Source organism: Tauraco erythrolophus, chromosome 21 (genome assembly GCF_009769465.1).
Source record: "Tauraco erythrolophus isolate bTauEry1 chromosome 21, bTauEry1.pri, whole genome shotgun sequence".
NCBI classification, from domain to species: domain Eukaryota; kingdom Metazoa; phylum Chordata; class Aves; order Musophagiformes; family Musophagidae; genus Tauraco; species Tauraco erythrolophus.
This window is the reverse complement of record NC_141485.1, coordinates 8,033,037-8,054,468: the sequence shown is the minus strand read 5'-3', so window position 1 is coordinate 8,054,468 and position 21,432 is coordinate 8,033,037. Positions and strand designations below refer to the sequence as shown.

Genomic DNA, 21,432 nt, shown 5'->3' with positions numbered 1-21,432 from the left:
AACATGGGTGTCCCCCTCATTCCCGAGGCCGTCACTGTGGGACAGGGCCTGGGTGTCCCCCGACTGTCCCTTCACCCACCCGCAGTGTCCCAGGGCTGTGACCATGTAGTGGGGCGAATGGCATCCCCAGACCAAGGAGGCAGCAGGTCCCCAGGCTCGGGCAGAGCCACAGGCACCAGACAACAGGGCAGTGCCACCCGCCGCCATCGTGGGGAGGGGGACAGGGACACGAGATGGAGACGGAGTCCTTTAAAAACTTGTCCTTTATTAGTCTGTCGGAAGCGAGTCCCTCTGTGTAGGGCGTCCCACCCAGTTATAGCAAAGTGAGTAACATGAAGGGACCGAGCCCCTCCCGCCCACGGCCCCCTGAGCCGGGGGGAGCACGGGGAGCAGGGGGGGGGACTCCAGGGCGATGGGGACATCCCCCCCAACGCAGCCCCCCCCACCGGGACGCCCTTCCCTCCAATGTGGGGTGCCTCTCATCCTGTCCTCCCCACCCGGGGTCAGCTCTGAGGCTGGGGGGGAGTGACACCCCAAGACACACACCCCCACCCCCCCAAATCCCACAGGGAGCGATAGCACCAAGGGGGACGGCTGCTCCCCGCAGTTTATTCCGCGCTCCCTGATGGGACGGAGGGGCTGGGGGTGGACACGGGCGCTGCTGGAGGTGCGGGGTCCCTCCTGGGAACGTAGGGCCGGGGGTGGCCCCAGGATGAAGGGAGAGGGGGTCCGACGTTTTGGGGAGGGGGGGGGATGTCTCAGCTTTGCTCGGGATTTACATTCTGGACCATGCAGTAGCACCAAAGTTCATGAGGTCATTGGTGACGGTGAGCGGTTACTTCCGCTTCCTCCCGCAGTACTTCCCTTGTGGGCAGCCCACTCCGCCTGGGGGGGGGGGGATGCAGAGGGTGAGCCCCCCCTGCACCCCCCCACCCCTGAGGGGTGACTGGGAGAAGGGCAGGGGGTGCAGGAGCCGGCCCCAGCGGGGCAGGGGGTCACCCAGCATCGCTCACCTCTGAAGCCCAGGGCACCGAGGGCTCCTCCGAAGGTCTTGGCGGGCTTCCCTGGGGGGGGAAGCAAAGCGGGGTGAGCAGGACCCCTGCACCCTGCTCAGCTGCTGGGTGCAGGGGGAATATACACCCCCCAACCCCAAAACTGCCCCACTTGGGGGACGGACACTCACCACCAAATCCCAGCTGGCCGGCAACCCCACCTGAAAGGAGAACAAAGCCCTCAGCACCCACCGGGCACCCCCATCTGAGCCCCCCACCTGCTCACTGCGGGTCCACTGGGTCCCTCCCCAGGCTGGGACCATGTCCCCATGCCCCTGGACTGTGTGTGTCCCCATGAGCCAGCCAGGCACTGGGGCACATGTGCCCCCAAGGAGCTGGGGTCGGTACCTGGAAATATCGGTGACACGCCGAAGCCGGGAACTCCAACCCCTGGGGAAAAAACAACAGTCAGTGATGTCCTGTGACAGCAGTGCCACCCTGCCTGGCTGGGGACACCCTGGCTGGGGACCCTTCCTCACTGCAGGGACAGGAGCCGCTGCAAAAGCCCCTGTTCATGCCATGGCACTTGCCTGGTTTCGGGGTGCTCTCCCGGGCAGTGGCATGCCCAGCGGGGGACAACAGCGGCGTGGGGACAGCAGCAGGGTGGGCATAGCAGCAGGGCCAAGCGTGGCACAGCAGGGGACACGCTCCCACCCCAGCCCTAAACTGTGGCACTCACCCGGCTGCAGCCCCCCAACACCAAAACCTGTGGGGTGGGAGAGCCCTGGGGAGGGCGGGGAGCCTGGGGACAGGGATGTGGATGGGGACAGGGATGGCAGTCACCCCTCCAGCCCCCCTGTCCTTACCTGGCTTGGGAGGTTTCCCAACAGCTCCTGGATACAAGATCCCTGTGTCAGAGAGGGGCATTGGTGCAGCTCCCCCCGCCCCGGGGCTCGCTGCCCCCATGGCTGCAGTCAGACCCTGCTGTGAGCCCAGAGGGTGCCCAGGCAGGAACCTGCACCTCCACATGTTGGGGACATGGTACAAATCCGTCCCCTGTTCCCGTGGTGTGGGCAACGCTGGTGCTGTGGCCATCTGTACCTGCTCAGCGATGGCATTCCCTTCCCGTCGCACCGTAGCAGGCACGAGACAGGGCACAGGGTACAGTGACAGTGTGGGGCGGGACCATGCCATGGGACCAGGAGTGGACAAAAGCCACTCGCCATCCCATAAACTCTCTTTCCTTTTTGGCATTCTGCCAGCACGCCGCTGCCTCTGCGCTGCCCGCACCCCAGTCTCAGGGATCCCCAATGCCAGTGGCCACCATCACTCACCAGCACCAAGCCCGCCAACTCCGAGGCCACCGACTCCGAGGCCGCCAACTCCAAGGGCACCTGTGACGGGGACCCTGGGTGAGTGCCAGCAGACCCGGCAGCATCTGATCCGCTCCTCACCCAGCCCCACGTGTGCCCACCCTTCCTCGGGCAGCCCCCACTACCCCCATGCCCTGGGGGTGCATCCCTCTGCCTGCACATCCCGCTGCCTCCGCTCAGCTCCTGCTAGCACCTACCTGGGATGGCACCGACCCCTGGGACACCAACCCCAGGAACACCTGCCAGAGAGAGACCATTAAACCCCGCCCCCCACAGCCTGGCATCCCCAGCCCGCGGCACCCCCAGCCAGTGCTCAACCCACTGGGGTGGCCCTGACACCCGTCCTGGGTGTCCCCAGCACCCATCTCACAGCACCCAGTGCAAGAAGACCCCAGGGGGGCTCACCCCTTGCACGACACAATGCAGAGCAGGAGAAAACATCCCCAGCTGGTCCAGGGGAGGGGACACGGGTGGCACTTTGCACCCACGGGTGACAGCACGCCACCTCCCACGCCCAGGCCACCCTCTGCCAGGGCACCGCAGGGGCACACAGGGGACATGAAGTGAGGCCAGCATCCCAATGGCCACACGAGGAGGGTGCCCGGTGACAGTCCGAGGTGGACCTCGGTCAGGGTGGCAGATACGTACCGAATTTGGGAGGTTTAGCACCAGGCTGCACCCCTACTTGGGGGATGCCTGTAAAGCGAAGGAGGACACCGCGGTTAGGCTGGTCACTGCTGCACCCCCATCCCGCCTGCATCCTCCCCCGCCACCCCTCCACGTGGCTCGGTGGCTTTTGGCTTCTCCAGCCACCGCTGTCCCCGACCAGGATGTGATGAAGCCCGTACCTGCCCCTGGGAGGATGCCAGTACCGGGTACCCCCACACCCGGCACCAACCCAGGCACGACGCCGACACCAGGCGTCACTCCTGGCACTCCAGCGACACCGGGCACCGCGCCTGGCACTGCTCCAACCCCAGCACCTGCAGAGAGAGGGGATGAGGCAGCATGGGGGTGATCCCTGGCTGATCCCCGTGCTCCCATGGGATGATGTGCCCAGTGTGGGGTGCCCACCCCAGAAGCCCCCCAGCTCCCCGTGAAGCGGTCTGTGCCGACTCACCAAATTTGGCTGCCTTTGCTGCTGCTTTTGCTGCTGCTGCTGGAGCTCCGACCCCTGAGCAAAGACAGCAAGGGGGGGGTCAGTGTCCCTGGGGGTCCTCTCCAGGGCAGAACCCATCCCTCCCGCCTTGTCTGCATCCTCCAAGGGATGGCCAGGAGTTGATGGAGACCACCAAGGTCCTTCTCACGCCTGTCCTGCCCTGCATCAGCCAAGCTGCCACCACCACCCGCCTTCCTCCTCCTCACCTGGGACAACTCCAACGCCGGGGGCCAGGCCACCCACTCCAGGAGCCAGGCCACCTATGCCAGGAGCCAGGCCACCCACACCGGGAGCCAGAGCACCTACACCGGGAGCCAGGCCACCCACACCAGGAGCCAGGCCACCCACTCCTGCAAAGAGAGAGGGAAGAATTTGGGCTTCAGCTCAGGAGGAGCCAGCTGAAAAGGTATGGCAGGCTGGAGTGGGGGGAGGGAGGGAGGGATAAATGGTTAGGTGGATGGATGCTGGGGTGGATGGGTGAATGGATGGATGGATGGATGGATGGATGGATGGATGGATACGTGGATGGATGTAGAGTAGTTGGATGGATGAATGGATGGATACGTGGATGGATGTAGAGTAGTTGGATGGATATGTGGATGGGTGTGGAATAGTTGGATGGATGGATGGATATGTGGATGGATGTAGAGTGGATGGATGGATGGATGGATGGATATGTGCATGGGTGTGGAATAGTTGGATGGATGGATGGATATGTGGATGGATGTAGAGTGGATGGATGGATGGATGGATATGTGGATGGATGTAGAGTGGATGGATGGATGGATGGATGGATGGACGGACAGATGGCAAGGTGGACAGATGGACGTCGAGCGAATGGATGGATGATGAGATGGATTAATGGATGTAGGTGCAGATGGACAGACAGATGAGTGGATAGATGGATACCGAGGTGGCTGGTTGGCTAGTGGTGTGGATGGGTGGGTAGAAGGGTGGGTGGATGGACTAATGTATGAGAAGGTGGATGGATGGTGAACGTAGGGGTCTCCATGCAGACCAACTCTCTGGAGAGCACCCCCTGGCACAGCCAGGACCTCATCCCATGTACAGCTCCGTGGAGAGTTCATCCCTTGCCCCGACCCACAGGGACCCTGTGCAGCACCAGGCCTCAGCCCCAAGGGGAGCAGCCTGGGGTGGGGAGGTGGCAGGAGACAGGACACACGGGATAACCCCAGAGAGATCTCGACTTACCATACTTGGCTGCTTTGGCAGCTGCTTTGGCAGCAGCGGCGGCCGCTGGAGCTCCAACTCCTGGGGAAGAGGGGGAGCGTGAGGGGCAGCAATGGGCCACGGTGGCCATGCTGGCCATGCTGGCACCCCTCAGCCAGCACCGCCAGGGACATCCCGAGCATTCCTGAGAGACCATCTCACCTGGTACGCCTGGCACCAGACCGGGCACACCAACTCCAGGCACGCCAACTCCGGGCACCCCAACTCCGGGCACGCCGACGCCTGGCACGGCAACTCCGGGCACACCAACACTGGGCACGCCGACACCAGGCACGCGCCCTGCTCCTGCAGAAAGGTTCAGGGATGCCGCCAAGCAGGCAGGTTCCAAACGCAGAGGTGTCCTGCTGCCCTCCCACCACCCGCAGCACCAGGGGTGTCCCCATCCCACCCGTTGGCAAACACTCCTCCTCCCTCCCTGGGAAAGGGTGACGGTGACTCACCAAACGCTGCAGCTTTCGCTGCAGCCTTTGCTGCGGCAGCGTCAGGGGCACCCACTGCAGGGACAGAAGGGAGACAGTCAGGGAGCGGCAAGGCTGGCACCACGCCATCGGCTCGTCCCAGTCCATCCTCTCACCTCCGACGCCGGGCACCACGCCAGGAACCCCAGCCACACCGGGCACACCAGGCACGCCAGGGACACCAGGGACACCAGGGACGCCAGGGACACCGGGGACGCCAGGGACACCAGGGACGCCAGGGACACCAGGAACACCAGCAATGCCGGGAACGCCAACACCGGCTCCTGCATGCAGAGAGAGGAGAGAAGTCAGGTCTTATTGCAGCAACAGTTGAGTTGTTGGACTTCCTCACAGGTCTTGTCATTGTGCCATGATGAGGAGAGCATCCACTGCCTCGTCCGAGGAGAGATGCACAGCAGGGCAAGGGAGAGCCTGGTCCTGTGCCTCTCGAGAGGTCCTGGCAAGGACAGTAAACCTGCTGCTGTGAAAGAGAGGCTGGGAAGTCACCAGCACAGGAGACCATGATGATCCTCATCATCACAGGGGGGGCTCCAGATGATCCAAACAGAGCACAGAGGAGAAGTGGCTGGTGGCCCTCCACAGCTGCCTGGAAGGGTTGGGTGCCCTGGGCACTGGCCAGACTGTGAAGCTACCCAGGGCAGTGACAACTGTGACCCATCGGCCCTCGTTAGTGCCACAGGGACAAGCATCAGGTCACTTCTGGAAGGGCCAAGTGCCAGAGGGGTTGTCCTCATGGCTACCTGCTTAGCAGGTGCCTGGCACCCCAGCACAGAGCACACCTCTGGTAACTTGTCATTGCCAAATTTCTCCCTAAACCCCATCCTTCCCTGGGCACGTGGTGGGATTTTTTACTACACGACGTGGAAGAGAAATGGAAGAAATGACCAGCCATGGTTTAGCCCTCAAAGGAAACCTGCCCCTGCTCATGGCTACTCCCAGGGCTCTGCAGCATTGACACAGGAGAAGGTCCTGGGACCCAGCCATGTAGGCTCTGCCACTGCCTCTTGGAGCAGCACACAGAGTCCCCAGCCCCACATGGTGCCCGGGAGCCACTTCAGCCTCCTCTCTGTGCCCAGGCTGCCATGTTCCATGTCCCTCGTTCCCTCCGGGCTCCTCCTCATGGAGCTTCCTTAGGGGTAATTGCGTCTGCTGGGCACCTGGGGCTTGCTGGACCAAGTCAGATGCACTTGCTGGATCCCAGCAGGTTTTTGGAAGGCAGTGATCCCTGGACAGGGGTCTCTCTGCCAGGGATCTCTGCCCACCCAGGCAGCGAGGCTGAGGCCACAGGCATCGGACCCCAGGTCAGTTCTGCTGCTGGAAAAACAGATTTGGAACGAAACCCAAGAATTCAGACAAGGTCCAAAGACACAAGTTTGGTCTCATCCGTTCACCGCCATGAAGCAGCCTGCATAAACCTGGGGGAGGGAGAAGGTCCTGCCCGGGGGATGAAGCCAAGCCCGGCTGGAGGAGCTGGGAGCGGAGCTGGATGCATCCCATTCCTGGATGCTTCCCTGTAATGAGTCATCAGGAGTGATCTCCAGGGGAGACCCACCTGCCCAGGGGCAGCCTGGGTGCCAGGGGTGGGCAGGGTCAGCAGGGGTCCCAGGGAGCTGCTGGAGAGCTCCTTGCACCATGTGGCACGTACCGTATTTAGCTGCCTTTGCTGCTGCTGCTGCTGCCGCTGCTCCCGCTGGCACCCCGACTCCTGGGACAAGGGAGAGAGGAACCCTCAGCCACCAGCCCCCGCACCCCACAGAGCCTGGAACTGGGGACAAGGCTCCTGGGAACAGTCACCTGCCACCCCAGGGATGGCTCCGACGCCGGGCACCAAGCCGGGGACACCGCCGACACCGGGCACCAGGCCGGGGACACCGCCGACGCCAGGCAGCACCCCTGGAGCTGGAGGGAAGCAGAGTGGTCAGACCCTCCCCAAAACACCCCGTGCCACTGGTGGGGACATGTCTCCCCCGGTGTCACAGGAGGCTCCAGGGCACCCAGCTTTGAGGTGGGATCTCCCCATCGTTCAAACCCACTGCTGAGGGGACTGTGGGTGCACCCAGGCAGTGGATTCCCAGCTCCCCACGCCCAACACGAGGGTCTGGAGCCCAACCGGCAGCCCAGGAGCTTGGAGACCCCCGAGGTCCCCCAAGGCCGTGGCTGTAAATCCCAGCCGCTCCTGGCGCTGGCACCTTTCCTCTGGGTGCTCCAATGAGCCAGCACAGGGGTCTGGGGCTGGGAGAGCCCCCTGGGAGATGGGGCAGGAGGTGGTGGGGTGGGCAGTGAAGCCACACAGTCCCTGGCACCGACACACGGCTCAACAGGAGCAAGCCCAGCCCTGCAGGGTACCATTCCCGGCCGAGACGACACAAAACTCACCGACAGCTCCTGCCTTTGCCGCTGCCTTCGCCGCCGCCTTCGCTGCTGCTGCCGCTGCTGCCGGCGCTGCGACTGCCGTGGGAGTGGGAGAGAGTCAGGGGTGCAGGACGGCTGGAGGTGGACCCCCCCGCGCCCCAGATCTGAGCCCCACCATTGCCTCACCTCCAGCTCCTGGCACAACACCGACACCGGGTACCACCCCGCCAACTCCTGGGATGCCGCCAACCCCTGGGATGCCGCCAACCCCGGGCAGGACACCGGCTCCTGCCGCAGGGGAGAAGGGGATGGTCAGCTCAGCTATGCAGGAATACAACCAGCATCCCCCCGGCCTGGGAGGGGCGGACGGAGCAGCCACCCACCACGGAGACGGGTGATGGATGTGCCCACCATGGGCAACTCACCATATTTTGCTGCTGCTTTTGCCGCCGCCGCCTGCGCTCCGACTCCTGGGGAAGGACACGGGCAGCTGCTGAGGGCCAGAGCCCCTTCCCACCTCAGCTCCCCCATCCCGCAGCAACCCTGGGGACCGGACCGGCCCCTCCTGTCACCATCCATCCCCTCTCCTCTTTGGAGGTGTCACTGCCACCCTTGGGCCACCAGCCAGCCAGGCAGTGCCCATCTGAGCACCAGCAAAGTGACTGGGGTGCCCAGTCCCCCTCCATGCCTGCACCAGCCCCCCACCCTGGGGCTGCCTGGGAAGGAGCGTACCTGTCCCGGTGGGGTACCCCGCTTTCCCTCCTAGCCCGATGCCGGCTCCTATCGCGCCGGCCCCAAAGCCTGCAACGACAAACAAAAAGCAAAGCCGGGTCAGGCACCGGCCCTGGGAAGTGGGATGAGGCAGACGGAGCAGCTCCCTCGGCCCAAAGCATCTCCCTGCCTCGGCGGCAACGGACATGGTGGGGATGTCGGTGCCAGCTCCCCCCGAGCCGAGATGCCAGTTCAGACATCCCTGCCCAGAGCTGGCCGTGGCTCAGGACACGTTGTAGCAGAGAGTCGGCTGTCCAGCCCACCGCTGCCAGTGCTGCGGCGTGCCAGAGGATGAACAGCTCCCAGCCCCATGGTGCAGGGTGCCAGGAGAGCTGGGTGGCTCCCAGCCGGGACCGCTGGCATCACAGCAGGGCACCCTGAGGGACCACCTCGCCTTGGGAGCAGGATGCCCCTCACATCGTCCCACAGGTTGGTGGCCGTGAGGCCACGGCAGCAGCCGGCGGAGCCGTGAGGAGCTACGACCGCAGAGCGAGGGCTACGAGCACTCACCGTAGGGCAGCTTACCATTGGTGTAGGGCAATCCATAGCCACCTGGAGAGGAGAGAAGGTGGCGGGTTAGCACCTGGCTGCCAGTGGCCGTGCCCTCTCTGCCCCACGGTGTAGCCCCTCTCTGCCAGCCGGCTGTGCCGAACCAGCCCTCGGGGTTCCTTCCACCCGGATAGCAAATCCTCCGGGATATCCCTGGAGATATCCCTGTTGGAGATATCCCTGTTCCTTGCAGGGGGGTTGGACTAGATGACCTTTGAAGGTCCCTTCCAGCCCTAACCATTCTATGATTCTATGATTCTATGATTCTATGACCCCGGGAGAGCCGGCCCAGGAGATGCTCTTCTCCATCACCACGGAAGCAGCGACTCCGAAACAAGCCGCCCACTCTCAGCTCCGCACCGAGGGCTGCAGTGCCCAACGCCAGTTTTGCCGGAGCCTCCCATGACCCCGCTTCAGCGGGAAGGGGGGTCCCCCGGGAGCCCCGCAGCGAGAGCTGTACCCAGCTGGCTGCGCTGCGGCTGGCTCCAAAGGAAAGGTTTTAATTGGAATCTGGGCTTGGGAGCCTGCGCTGAAACGTGACCTCATTAGGAGGTCGGCGTGATGGGACAGGGAGGGATTATGAGCGGGAACATCGAGGCTGGGGAAATGTCTCCTTGCGAAGGAGTGAGAGCCCAGTGCTCGGGACAGCGTGGGGATGCCCGTGGCTCGGTGGGGACAGTGTGCTTGGGAGCTGGCAGCACCGAGCTCCCATCACTGCTGGCGGAGACCTGAGGCAGCGTGATGGGCTGCCACAGCCCTGCCAGGGACAGCTCCAGCAGCGTGGAGGGTGGAGGGTGTCTCATACGGAGCTGTCTTGCTGGTGGAGGCTGCAGGCAGGGCAGGATGCGGCTGCCTGCAGCCAGGACGGATTGCTCATGGCAAAGCGTCTCCTTGAGCACCAGACATCGTCCCCTCCTGCGAGCTGGCACGTGGGGACCAGCCTTCCCTGCACCCTGCCAGGCTGTCCCACCGTGTCCCACACCAGCACCACGTTGCTGGAAGGCAGAGGCTTTCCAGGCCGTGGTGGCCACGAGCCGTGCCAGGTGTCCCCCACCTTGGGGACCCCCCTTGCCCATCCCAGGGCACCTCATCAGCACCTCGCTCATCCCAAAGCTGCGGAAGGGTCCGGCACACATGTGGAGGCGACTCCAAGAGTCACAAGTCCAAGTCCTTGGGTCTCTGATGATTTTGCCAGGTCCAAGCTCAGCTCCCCGCCACCCCCTGAACGGATGCGAGAGCAGCCCCTGCCCCGGGGCTGTGCACACCCATCCTGCACCATGTCACCAGCACTGTCGGGGCCGACGGGCACACCGGCTGGCACGGAAAGGGCTTCGCACAGACTGATGCCATCCCAGGATGCAGCCCCCACCCCTGCAGTGTTGGGTGGGACCCTGATTTCAGCCACAGCTTCAGCTGAGCCCCCAGTGAGGGAGGTGCCCTGGGGGCACCTCCTGAGTGAGGACAGCACAGAGCAGGAGCTGACTGGGGCATTGGGAGCAAAATCATCCAAAAAGAAGACTTTCCACTGAAAACGGTGGTTTCCTCTCATCCCCTCTCAACCCCAACCTGCTGCAGCTGGGACACAGCACGGGGGACATGGGGACGTGAGAGAGCCCCCGGGTCCATCTGCAGCATCGAACCGAGCACGACAGCCAGCCGGCGCTGCTGGCCACAAGCCCTCAGAGGTGGCAACCTGGGAAGGACCAGGGTGCCAGGCAGCACCCGGTGGCTGAAACCACAGCTGGGGACACCACCGCTGTCCCACCAGTCCCCGCAAGATGCGTGATGCACCAACAGGGTTCCCTGGCCCAGAGGATGGGTGCCCTCCCCTGATTCATTCCATGAAGATCCCCCAAAAAGCCGGTGGCCGAGGGCCGCCGGTGGGGCTGGCGCAGGACGGAGCCAGGCACAGTCGTGCCGCATGCCGCCAGTTTGCTCTCTGCACCGGGCACCCCATGAAAGGCGGTTGTGGGGCCAGGCTGCGGCCGGGAGGCCAGACGGTATCTGATGGCGGCGGGGCCAAGTCGCCCTAATGAGTGTAACTCGGCCTCCGCGGGAGGAAGCCGGCGTGGGCCAAGTATTTCTGCCGTCGTTTGTGGCGACGGGCCCCAGCTAGGGGGAAGGCGGTGGAGCTGCTGGGGCTGGCGCCTGTGTTGAGGGGGGACCTGCTCCCCAGGGATGAGCTCCCCCCACTAGGTCTTTCCTGACTGTGGCAACTTGGGGAAAATGCTGGCTACTCTCCTCCTTGGGGGTGCTCTTGGGACCGGCAAGCTGGCAGCGTGGTCCTTGGAGGGACCCAGTACTGGCTGCCTGGCACTGCCCGTCCTGCCACTGACCCTGCATGGGCACAGCTGGCTGGTGACGGGCAGAGCTGGCACCTGACACAGGGCTGGGACATGGAGGTCCCCGGAGCAGCCCAGCCTGGAAAAGGGGTGCTGAGCACCCCCAGGCTTCCTTAGGCTCATCTGGGTACGCAATGGTGAGGAACACCTGCCTGGAGCTCCATCCCCACCACCTGCTGGCTGCTGGTGGCCTTGGCTGGAGCTCCCTGAGCCAGGACATCTGGCCCGGGCAAGCACCCAGCGATGGCCAATGCAACCCCAGGAGCCACAGGGAGCAGGCAGTCCCTGCAAGGGCTGTGCCTCGTGCCGGGAGGAGCTGGCAGGGACAGCCTGGGGTGGCCTGGCCCCAAGCATGTCCCCAGAACATGCTCTTTCCTACCTCACAGCAGCTGGAGAGGCACAGCATTGTGCTCATGGATGGGGGGCAAGATGGGCAGGGCTGCTGCCAGCCTCACCCATCCAGCACCCTTTGCTCTGTCCTGCTGTCCCAGGGCCAGCACTGGCACTGCCAGGTCCAGGGGACCCAGGGCCACTGCAGCTCAGCCCTGGGTGACGGCGGGTCCTTCTCCTGGCGCTGCTGGGGGTCCTTCACCCCCAGCCCTCTTGGCTGCGGCAGCTTACCTGGGAGCTTAGGAGCTTTGATGGGATACCCCAGAGGGACACCGGGCTGCTGACCTCCAAAACCTCCCAGTCCTGCAAAGCCAACAGCAGATGCTCACCTGGAGCCCGCGCCCAGGCTGCCACCAGTCCTTGCAGGAGGGGAGCGCCCCAGGGCACCCCAGGAGAGGAGAGTGGGTGGCTCTGGAGAAGCCCTGAGGCATCTTCTGGCATGAGGAGACCATGGCTGCAAAGAACAGGCTTGGGAAGGAAGAGAACGATGGGCAAGAGAGACGGGACACTCACCGGGGATTCCTGCGAAGGCTCCTGCTCCTAGGCAGAAACACAAAGGCACCCGCATGAGCCTCGAGGCTGGTCTGCGGGGACCCAACTGGTCTGCAGAGGCTCAGCCGGAGCTCAGCTGCGCTTGCCCATGTGCCCTGGGGGGCTGCAACCCCAAAGGATGGGCTGGAGCCAGCCCCAGCAGGGTAGGGGTGAGGGCAGAGCTGGAGCCAGCCCTGCACTCACCCTCTACCCCCATGTCCCTGGGGATCGAGGGGACCTACCTGGAGCTTTCGGCTTGACGCCAGCACCAGTGGGTACTCCAGGCAGCACCCCTACTCCAGGGAAGCGGACACCTGCGGCAGAGACCAGAGGGGCCAGGTGAGCAAGGTGGGACATTGTGGTGTTGCTGGTACCCAATACCCCTGCACCCAGCTCCCACATCCTTGCCACCCATCTCAGCGTTCACCCTTGCACGCAGGGACAGCGCACCCTCAGCCCCAGGGACTTTCTGGGAACCCCATGCCAACCTCCCTACACCCCCAGGCAGAGCTGCTGGGGAAGGGTTTGCTCCAGCTCTGGGGCTGCCGGTGCTTTTTGGGGTGGGGCAGGTTGCCCACACAGGGGCTCGGGATGCCTGCAGGATACGTGGCACCCATGAGGAGGTCCCACTGGTGACAGCGAGGGCACCAGCCCAGGCCATGGTGTAGCTCATGGCATTGCTCTCTGCCCGGTGATGTGCAGCAGCTTCATGCAAGCTGGGGCTTTTTGGGGAGCGGGAGTGGGGTCCTGCCCGCTGAGCCCCCACCCTCCGGTGCAACAGGCAGCAACTTCGGCCTCACAGTCGTTTGGGTTGGGTTTTTGGTGTTTTTTTTTTTATATTATTTTGGTTTGTTTTTCTTCTTTTCCCCCCCTTTTCCAACTGTCTTTCATTATAACTCACGCGTTTTCCGACATGGAAAAGACATTCCTGACCAGCGACACACTTCTCCTTCTGACAATGTTGAAACGTCTTGTTTTCACAAGTTTTCCTCCCCCAAATTACTTCGCAGTAGAGGAATTCCTCTCCCCTCACCACCTCCTCCCCCTCCTTCCCACGCTGCCTTTGGCTGGGCAGGCTGGCCCTGGCGCGTTCCGTGCCAGCTCCTCTCCCGCCGCTGATGCCGCCTGCTCCCGCGGCGCTTGGCACGAGCCCCCCACAGACGCCGGGTCCCCCCCCACCCCGCCTTTGGCATGATGGAAATGTCGCTACGGTCCCAGCAAAAGGGCTCGGAAACCGCAGGCAGCCGCCGTGAGGCAGACAGGGAATTGGGCAGGTGGGCAGTGAGGGGCTGCGGGCAGCCCTATGCAGGGCAGGGAGCACTGCCTGCGCGGGCAGGGCGGGCAGCAGAGGTGTTATAAGGCCCAGGGTGCAGCTGGTCACAAGGCTATCAACTCAAATCGAGGTGCTGCTGGTGGGATGGGGACCCCCTCGGAGGTCGGGGTGCTGACGATGCGGTGGAGACCCCTCCGTGGGGACCCTCTCAGCTCACCTGCACCAGGGAGCACGCCGCCCGGGAACGCTCCAGGAATCCCAGCACCTGCCGGCGAGAGAAAAGCAGGGATGAGGGTCTGGCCAGAACCGTTCCCCGCCCCGGCCCCCTGCTTCGGGGCCGTGCACCTACCTGGTACTTTGGGGGGTTTCCCTGCCGCGCCAACCCCGGGCTGTACCCCGCCCGGTACCACCGCACCTGCAGGCAGCAGAGACCCCCTGAGCCCCGGCGTGCCGGCTCCTGCCCACCCTGGCAGGCATGGGGATGCGTCCGCCCCAGGCTCCGCTATGCTGGGGATGGGGGGCGATTTCCTACTGGTGGAAACCCCGATGCCACCACGACCACCGATACCACCCATGCCACCAATGCCAGCAGCTGGGGCATTGGGAAGAGGAGTGCAGCAGGGTGAAATGCCACTGCTGGGCTACCAGTGGCCGGAGCGGTGCCAAAGGAAGGGACAAGCTCAGGCCGGCTCTTGGGGTGCGAACTGGAAACCCTGAGACAGCACTGGGGATGTGTCCCCCACACCTGGGCACAGGGACCAGGCAGCTGGGTGCTCTCTGCTCTCAGGGGCTCGGGCTTGGCACACGTCCCTTTCTCCGTGCCGGGGTGCCCCCACATCAGCAAGGATCCCCGTGAGAGCAGCACCTCCTGCCTGCAGACCCCAGCTCCACGGGGAAAGCTTTCCTAACCCAGGCACCCAGGTGACACCGGGGGCCCCTGGGGGCTGTCCGAGCCCTGGCATTGCCTCGCCTGGCATCATCGCTGCCTGACCAGGCATGGCGTGGGCACCCTCTGCACTCACCAGCTTTAGCAGCAGCCTTGAGTGCAGCAGCAGAGGGAGCACCTGGGAAGACACCCCCAGGGAAGGCACCTCCTGGGAAGAGACCCGCAGCACCTGCGGGGAGGAGAACAACCAGCCTGAGCATCCCCAAAAAAGCGGCCAGCGAGAAGGTGTTCTGTCCTCCCCGCCGGCCACGGCGGGCACAGGGGATGGTAAGCCTGGGGAGGGCTGCATGGGGGTGCCAGGGGCAAGGGGCTGCGTTAGGCTTGGCGAGGCGGGTGGTTAGCAGGTGCTGGCCTGATCTGTGCTGGCTTCTCCTCCATCCCCCCCTGCCCAATATCTGCTCCCATCCACATCCCACTCGGCACCAGCTGTGCCCACACCACCTAGGGCACTCTGCAGTGTCGCCGGCTGCGGCACACACCAGGGTCCCATGCCCTGGGCAGGCTGGCCATGCCACATGCAGGCACCGTTCCCGTGCTGCGGACCCCATGGAGACCTCCTTGCCTATCACTGCTTGGGGTCGCCCAGCCATGCTTGACACCACGATGTTGGGGGACCACAGAACTGCCTGTTGGTGGCTGCCAGTCCCTGGGAAGGGCACCCAGCTGGGATGGGACCCCCAGGTAGGCTACAGAGAACACCCAGTGGGGACAAGGGACGAGATGGGGCAGCCGGTGCTCACCTGGCTGCAGGCCAAGTGGACCGAGTCCCCCGAGGCCTCCGACCCCTGGAAAGAGAAGTGGGGTGAGGTGGGAGGGGGGGGGGTGGGGCGTGGCCGGGGCCACAGGAGCAGGAGCATCCCACTTGCACCATCCCGGTGGGATGGGAGCATGCCCCGTGGAGGTGGCATGGGGATGGGTGAAAAATGTGCCCACCAGTATCCCAGTCCCACATCCCATCCCTTTCTGCCTCGTTCGCACCCCCCCACCCAACCGGCCCACAAGGGGATGGAGCCGAAATGTTTATGGCTGAGGAATGAGTCCCTCCGGCTCCGGCCAGCGCTGCCTTCCAACATCTGGGGCTAATCAACCCGCGCTCCCTCCAGGCGCAAATTCCACTGCCTTTGGCTCAGGGCGCGGACACCGCTCCGGCTGGGCCTTCGCGCCCGCGCCGCGTTTGGTTTTAATTATGCCGAAAGAAAGGGCCTTGTTTTTCTTTCCACGAGCTGAAATCTGAGTAAACGGAGGTTACCGGCCCCCGCCTCGGACCGCTGCTCCCGCCGCGCAGCCGGGCTGGCTCAGGGGGCCGGGGGGGTTCAGCATCCCTGCCCCAGGGCACAGCGGGTACCTCTGGGGCGGGCACGGAGGGGAGACCAGAGTCTCCACCTGAAGAAGCATCTCTCCCTCAGCCTCCATGGGCACCGGGCATCTCTGTAGGCACCAAATTTGCCCCCTGCATGGCCAGTCCCTGCTGCCCCAGCACCCTCAGCGCGGTGCCCTTGGGCTGCGTGTCCTCCTGCCAGCACCTCATCTCCCTCCCGTTGATGCCCCCCCTCATTCCCCCATTTCCAGCCCAGACAAACCCCAGCGCGGGCAGCACTAGCCCCAGCAAAAAGCTGCTCAGCCACAAACGCAGGCAGGTGGAGGTGCTGCCAACTCCCTGCGGGCATCGGCTCCTGCCAAGGCTGGGCGAGCGTAACCCAGCTTCACATCTTCCCAAAGAGCTTGGCTGCAGGTTGGCAGGCAGCAAGCACCCCGAAAGGGTGGGCTGTGGGGGCTGGAGGGGAGCGGGCAGTGCACCGAAGCGGGGATTGGAAGGTTTCGGTGCGGGTAGAGGGGATTTGGTAGCGGGTCAGCGCAGCAGGGCAGGGCAGAAAGCGCCAGCTGCTGCGTGCCATGGCCATGGGGGTGCCTAGCGTCAGAGGGTGCCCTCAGCTGCGTGAGAGAAACATGAGGACAACAGGAGTCGGGAAATATCCTGGCCGCTGGCACAGCTGGCAATGGTTTGAGAGCCAGGGAAAGGCTTCTTACCTGCTTTGAGAGGTTTCCCTGCAGCCCCGAGTCCTACGGGAGAGTGAGCGGAGGCGGGTCAGAGCCATCCCTCCTCCGAGCATTCCCGAGGGGCTGGCACCGGATGGGACAGAGCCAGCCTCATGGCAGTCCCCCTGCCCACCACAAGGCAGCTCTGCCGACGATGTCACCCCCGTGCCTGTCCCGGCACAGCCTGCCCAAAGCGTTCCTGGCACTCACCTGCTCCCAAACCACCGAGACCAGCACCTGCGAGCAACGGTACAATCTTAGCACCCATCCCTGTGAGCTCCCAGCCCTCCATGCCAGGCTCCTGGGGGACACTGAGAGGGTCACAAGGGTGCAAATGAATGGGGCATCCCCCCTCAGGGTGTCTCCAAGCTTTTGGCTAAAGCACTGGGGACGGGCTGTGACCTCTGAGCAACTCTTGTGGCTGGGGCGGGCAGGGTGGAGGTGCCAGCACTGGGCTAGTGACCCCCAGGGTAAGCCTGGCACATGCCACCCAGTCTTGTCCCCACACTGTTGGGCTGGCACTGAGGTAGTCACTCAGGGCTGAGAGGCTGGGCAGGGTGTCCTCACATCCCCTGGTCCTGGCTGGCAGGTCCTCTGGGCTCAGAGGTACCCAAGGACGCCCCAGGCACCTGCCTCATCCCTGCCCCCCCACGCTGCACAGACCCCCTTACCTGGAAAGAAGCCTGCTCCTGGGATCCCCCCTCCCGGGATAGCACCAGGGACCCCTGCAAGAGAAGAGACTCCCATTAAAATCCCCCCAAAATCCAAGCATGTTGTGTGGGTCCAGGCCAGGGTCACCTCCTGGGATGGGGGGCTGCTCCCTGCGGAAGGGGTGGGATGCAGAGCCCTGGGGTGAGGGCTCAGGGCAGGTCCCTGTCTTTCCTTGCGTGCCTCAGTTTCCCCAGTGTGACAGTGGTGACAGGGCTCGGAGGTGCCCCAGCTGGGTGCCAGGGTGGGCATCTTGGTGGAGGTGTCAGCAGGAGGGAGGGAAGGACACAGGGCTGGCATGGAGTGGATCTGGCTGGTGTCCAGCTCCGCTCCCCAAAACCTGTCCCGTGCTACAGCCAGTGCTCACATCATCTCCAGCTTCACGCAGCTCTAGAGGGGACGGGTCCAGGCATGGGCATGCGTGGCGGGGGTGAGGCTGTGCCAGTCCAGCTGGTCCCAGCCAAGCCTGAGCACGCCTGGCTGTGGCTGCCACATGCTCACACTGCCAGCCCTGCCCTGCCCTGCCTGCTCAGCTGCCAGTGGGACTGGGGGGACGGTGCTGAGACCCACCAAAACCACCTGGGTCCTTCTACCCATCTCTGTGAAGCTCAGATAAGCGCCCAGGTCCCAGGGTGTCTGGGGCTCAGGCTCAGAGGTTGTGCTCAGACATCACGGTGGTTTGGGGCTGGTTTGGACCCTTGTGAAGGTCCATGTCCTGCAGACCACCACCCCTTGGATGGTCCCCCCAGCTCCAGCAGGGCCATGAATGGAGTGGAAGCTTGCAGGGCAGTTTCATGGCACGAGGAGGTCGCATTTCAGAGGGATGCTCCGCTTTCAGCTGGAAAATCCTTTTGACCACAGAGGGGGTTGCTGTGGGTTTGCAGGGGGCGTTGCAGGAGGATTTGGGGAGGGGGGTGGAGGCAAAGGCAGGGCTGCCACAGCCAGCACCCCTGCATCGAGCTGCATGCAGCTCTCCTACCTGCTCCAGGCACAGGGGGTGGAGTTCAGCATGGTGGCACGGCTGGCACCTGAGGACTTGCTGTCCTGCTCCAAGGCTGCAGTGGTCTCCCCAGCACCCTGGCCAGGGTGGGGGGCACCCAGCACCTCCAGGAGCTGGGTGCGCACAGTGGCACAGCCCCGGTAACACCACCGCAGGCTGCGCAGTGCCCAGGCGGGCAGTTGGCAGAGCTGGCACACCATGGTGCAGGGCATGTTGTGCTGCACATCTCCATCTCAGATGTGGTGCAAACTCTGGGGATCCCCCCTCGCTGTGCCTCACAGCCCCCAGCAGCTGCCCCCTGCAACATGGTGGGGACGAGGGTGTCCCCTGGGCCCTGCTCACGTGTCCCCCCCCTCCAGGGCACCTGGGACAGCCCCCTGCCCAGCCGCACAGAGAGACCAGGCGCCGGGATGCACCCACACGTGTGTCAGGACACACATGCGTGCAAAAGGAGGGTCTGGCTCCACGTGCACAGGAGATGTCCGGACACCCACCCGCCAACCCCCTGGGATGCAGATGCAGGCAGAAGACCTGTGCCAGGACCTGACACAGCCCCCACGTGCCCCAGCAATGCCAAAGAACAGAGCTCAGCCCTGTGCCCCCCAAAACCCCCTCCCAGGGCCCTGCTGGGTCTGGGGGCCGAATGTGGCCCTGGGGCGGCCGATGTCCCTTGGAGCGGAGGGGACACATGCTCGGCCATTGCTCCGGCCGCCGACTCACCCCTTTGGCACGGCACAGCCCGGCCCGGCTGCCGGCCAGGGGTTTACAGAGCTGCTCCTTTTCCCGGCACATTCCCCCGCCCAATTCCCCCCCCCACCAGCTTGGAAAAACAAATCCCAACTTCTTGCCTGTTTCCAAACAAACTCCGAGCGTCCACACATCGCCCGTCCTCCCCCACCCCTCTCTGGGAGGGGACACCCCACTGCTGGCGGGATGGCCACCATCCGGCTGGGGACCCTCACCTGGTCGCTGCCCGGGGTCAGTGACTGTCCCCCACTGAGCAGGAGAGTCCCTGCTGTGCTCACCCCCCCACAGTGCCCCCAGCCTCAGTGCCGCATGGCCAGGTGAGGGCCCTGGGGACCCAGGCTGAGCTCCCCCACCCTGTGCCAGCACCACCTGGCAGAGAGCAGCGGGGAAGGTGGGACGAGGCAGGATGGTTCACAGCCTTCCCAGGATGTGGGCACCCCAGAGAAGTCCAGGTGACACAGCTGCCATGCTCAACCCTTCATCAGCATCACCCTCCTGGGCACTGCGGACACTGGCAGGAGGGTCCCACTGCAGTGCCACTGTCGCTGCCCCCTCCCTGGGCATCCCCTAGACACCATCCCAGGGCTGAGGTGCTGTGCCCATCCCAGTGCCTCCCGGCAGGTCTGCACATTTCGGAGGATTCTGGGCTATGTGCTGGTTCACTAACCACTTCCATGCCCAGATCAGGAGGTGGAGGGGGCTCCTTGGCAGAAGCCCAGGTGCCCAAGGGGGGCAGCAGGATGATCAGGGTGCTGCACAGCTTTGGGGAGCCAAGGCTTTCGCTCAGGAGCATCACAGGAAGCTGGTCCCCCTTGTTGCCCTCCCTGGCCAGCTGCAACACCGAACACGTCCAGCTCTGCACTTCTCTTGAAGCTCTTTCACGAGCTGCCTTGGCACTGGCGAAGCTCATCCCCGTGGGGAGGCAGTGCCCGGTGTGGGCGCTGCGGGGGGCACGGGGGTCTCTGACCCACTCGGCTCCATGGCTGAGGACCAGCCCTCAGCAGCCAAATCCACCCCAGCGTCACCAGTCCCACCCATGGGCAGCACCACTGTGGTGTGGGTGCTGACAGCAGCCCACATGCTTGGCACCAGCTACACCACGGGCTCCCCAAGGCCACACCGGGCTACGGCAATCACTCTCCGGCCACTCTCTGTCCTTCCCCAGCCTTGGGAGCAGGAGCCCATAGCCCATCTCGGGCTCTGCTCCCCAGCATGACGTGACCCCCTTCAGCCTCTCCATCCCACTTCCCTTGGCACATCAGGGAAGGGGAAACTGAGTCACCAGCCTCCCAGTACTGAAGGGGCTCTGTGATGTGTCTGCCCCCATCCGAGCCTGCCAGGACCTCAGGAAGGGGAGTTTCTCCTCTCTCCCAACTTGTGTCCCGGGCTGGGGCTGGCTGTAAGCTGGCAGAGCACGGGGCTGGCCCCCAACACCCACCCTGGGGCCACCCCCCAGCACCCAGCACCCACCCCAGGGCTGCCTTCCCAAGCCAGGGGCAGGAGAGTCTGTAGCCACAAGTGCAGCCCCAGCTGTGGCGGGGGTTAACCCGGGAGGATTCTCAGGATCGGGTGTGGAGCCTTGTTTATAGAAACTGGACTTATTCCTCCCCAGCTCCGTTCCACAGGTCACCCTCTGTGGTGCCCACACTGCCCCCTCCCCTGCCCCATTTGCGATTGACCACTCTTTGTGTCATCTGCGCCGCTTCCACCTGCATCACCTCTCGCAGCTTTCTTTATGAACCACAAATACAGATGTTTTTTCTCTATTTGACAACTTCCGAGACCAAAACTGGGCTGGAGAACCCACCGCACACCCCGAGCTCACACCCTTGCTGGGCGGCCAAACCCAGGACCTCGCCGCCCTCCCCGCGCCCGTGGGCGACTGCTCTCGGAGGAGCCTCAGCGCAAAACTGCCGCAGATATTTCCCCTCTTCCCTCGCGCCGCTGTTTTCTTTTTCCTCGGGAGAATCAGTTTTGGAAACACGCAGTCGCCAAGCAACTTTGAAGCCGCACTGCATCCCGGCCCGGGCTCGCTGGTAGCAGCTGGGGGGGGTGGGGGGGAATGGAGGGGGCTGGTGTCGAGAGCCTGGCTCCTCTCCAGCCCCCCGAGGCTTCGGCTTTCATCTCCGAGCGCTGGCAGACGAGCTGCACCCTGCAAGTTGTTTGCGGAGGGAGTAGTCGCAGCGGGCTGGTGCGGCCAGGAGGTGCCCAGCTGGGAAGGAGAGATGGCATCCCGGCACTACAGCTGGCACTGCTGGCCTTGGAGGCACCCTGGGGACTCTGGGTGTCCTTGGAGGGTCTCCATGGTGTCCAGGCTGGGATGCCCAGCACACCCAGTGCCAGCTCTGTGCCCACCCAAGCTACCCCCTGTGGTCCCAGAGCCTGAAGAGCTGGGACCACAGGGATCCCTCTTGTTCCTTCTGGGGGTGTCGCTCCCAGGGGGACCCCCTGTGCTCCAGGATGGGAAGCACTGAGGGGCGGATAGAAGCACTGAGGGATGGATGGAAGCACCGAGGGACAGATGCCCCACTC

General features: G+C 64.2%; 1 protein-coding gene across 1 annotated transcript; it reads right to left on the bottom strand.

Moving 5' to 3' along the window:
* Positions 1-835: 835 nt before the first annotated feature.
* Positions 836-19,810, bottom strand: ELN (elastin). The gene is made up of 28 exons (XM_086624886.1): positions 19,568-19,810; positions 17,117-17,170; positions 16,656-16,746; positions 14,485-14,577; positions 14,328-14,330; positions 13,995-14,054; positions 13,812-13,877; positions 13,680-13,727; positions 12,432-12,503; positions 12,172-12,198; positions 11,890-11,961; positions 8,888-8,929; positions 8,339-8,407; positions 8,032-8,076; positions 7,631-7,702; positions 7,049-7,153; positions 6,900-6,959; positions 5,443-5,517; positions 4,938-5,060; positions 4,737-4,796; positions 3,731-3,874; positions 3,486-3,539; positions 3,214-3,348; positions 3,051-3,061; positions 2,327-2,386; positions 1,165-1,213; positions 1,014-1,064; positions 836-885 (listed from the first exon to the last, which is right to left on the bottom strand). Exons 1-28 carry the CDS (start codon positions 19,808-19,810, stop codon positions 836-838), a joined length of 2,034 nt encoding a protein of 677 aa, XP_086481012.1.
* Positions 19,811-21,432: the final 1,622 nt, after the last annotated feature.

Bases quoted from the DNA above. Each gene is read 5' to 3' on its own strand.
- ELN (XM_086624886.1), bottom strand. From the start codon at position 19,810: ATGAGCTTCGCCAGTGCCAAGGCAGCTCGTGAAAGAGCTTCAAGAGAA. The intron at 12,504-13,679 runs GTGAGCTGAGAG...TCTCTGCCGCAG, and splicing joins CGGCGTGCTCCCTGGTGCAG to GTGTCCGCTTCCCTGGAGTA. The intron at 1,214-2,326 runs GTGAGTGATGGT...TTCTCCTTTCAG, and splicing joins AGTTGGCGGGCTTGGTGCTG to GTGGGGTTGCCGGCCAGCTG.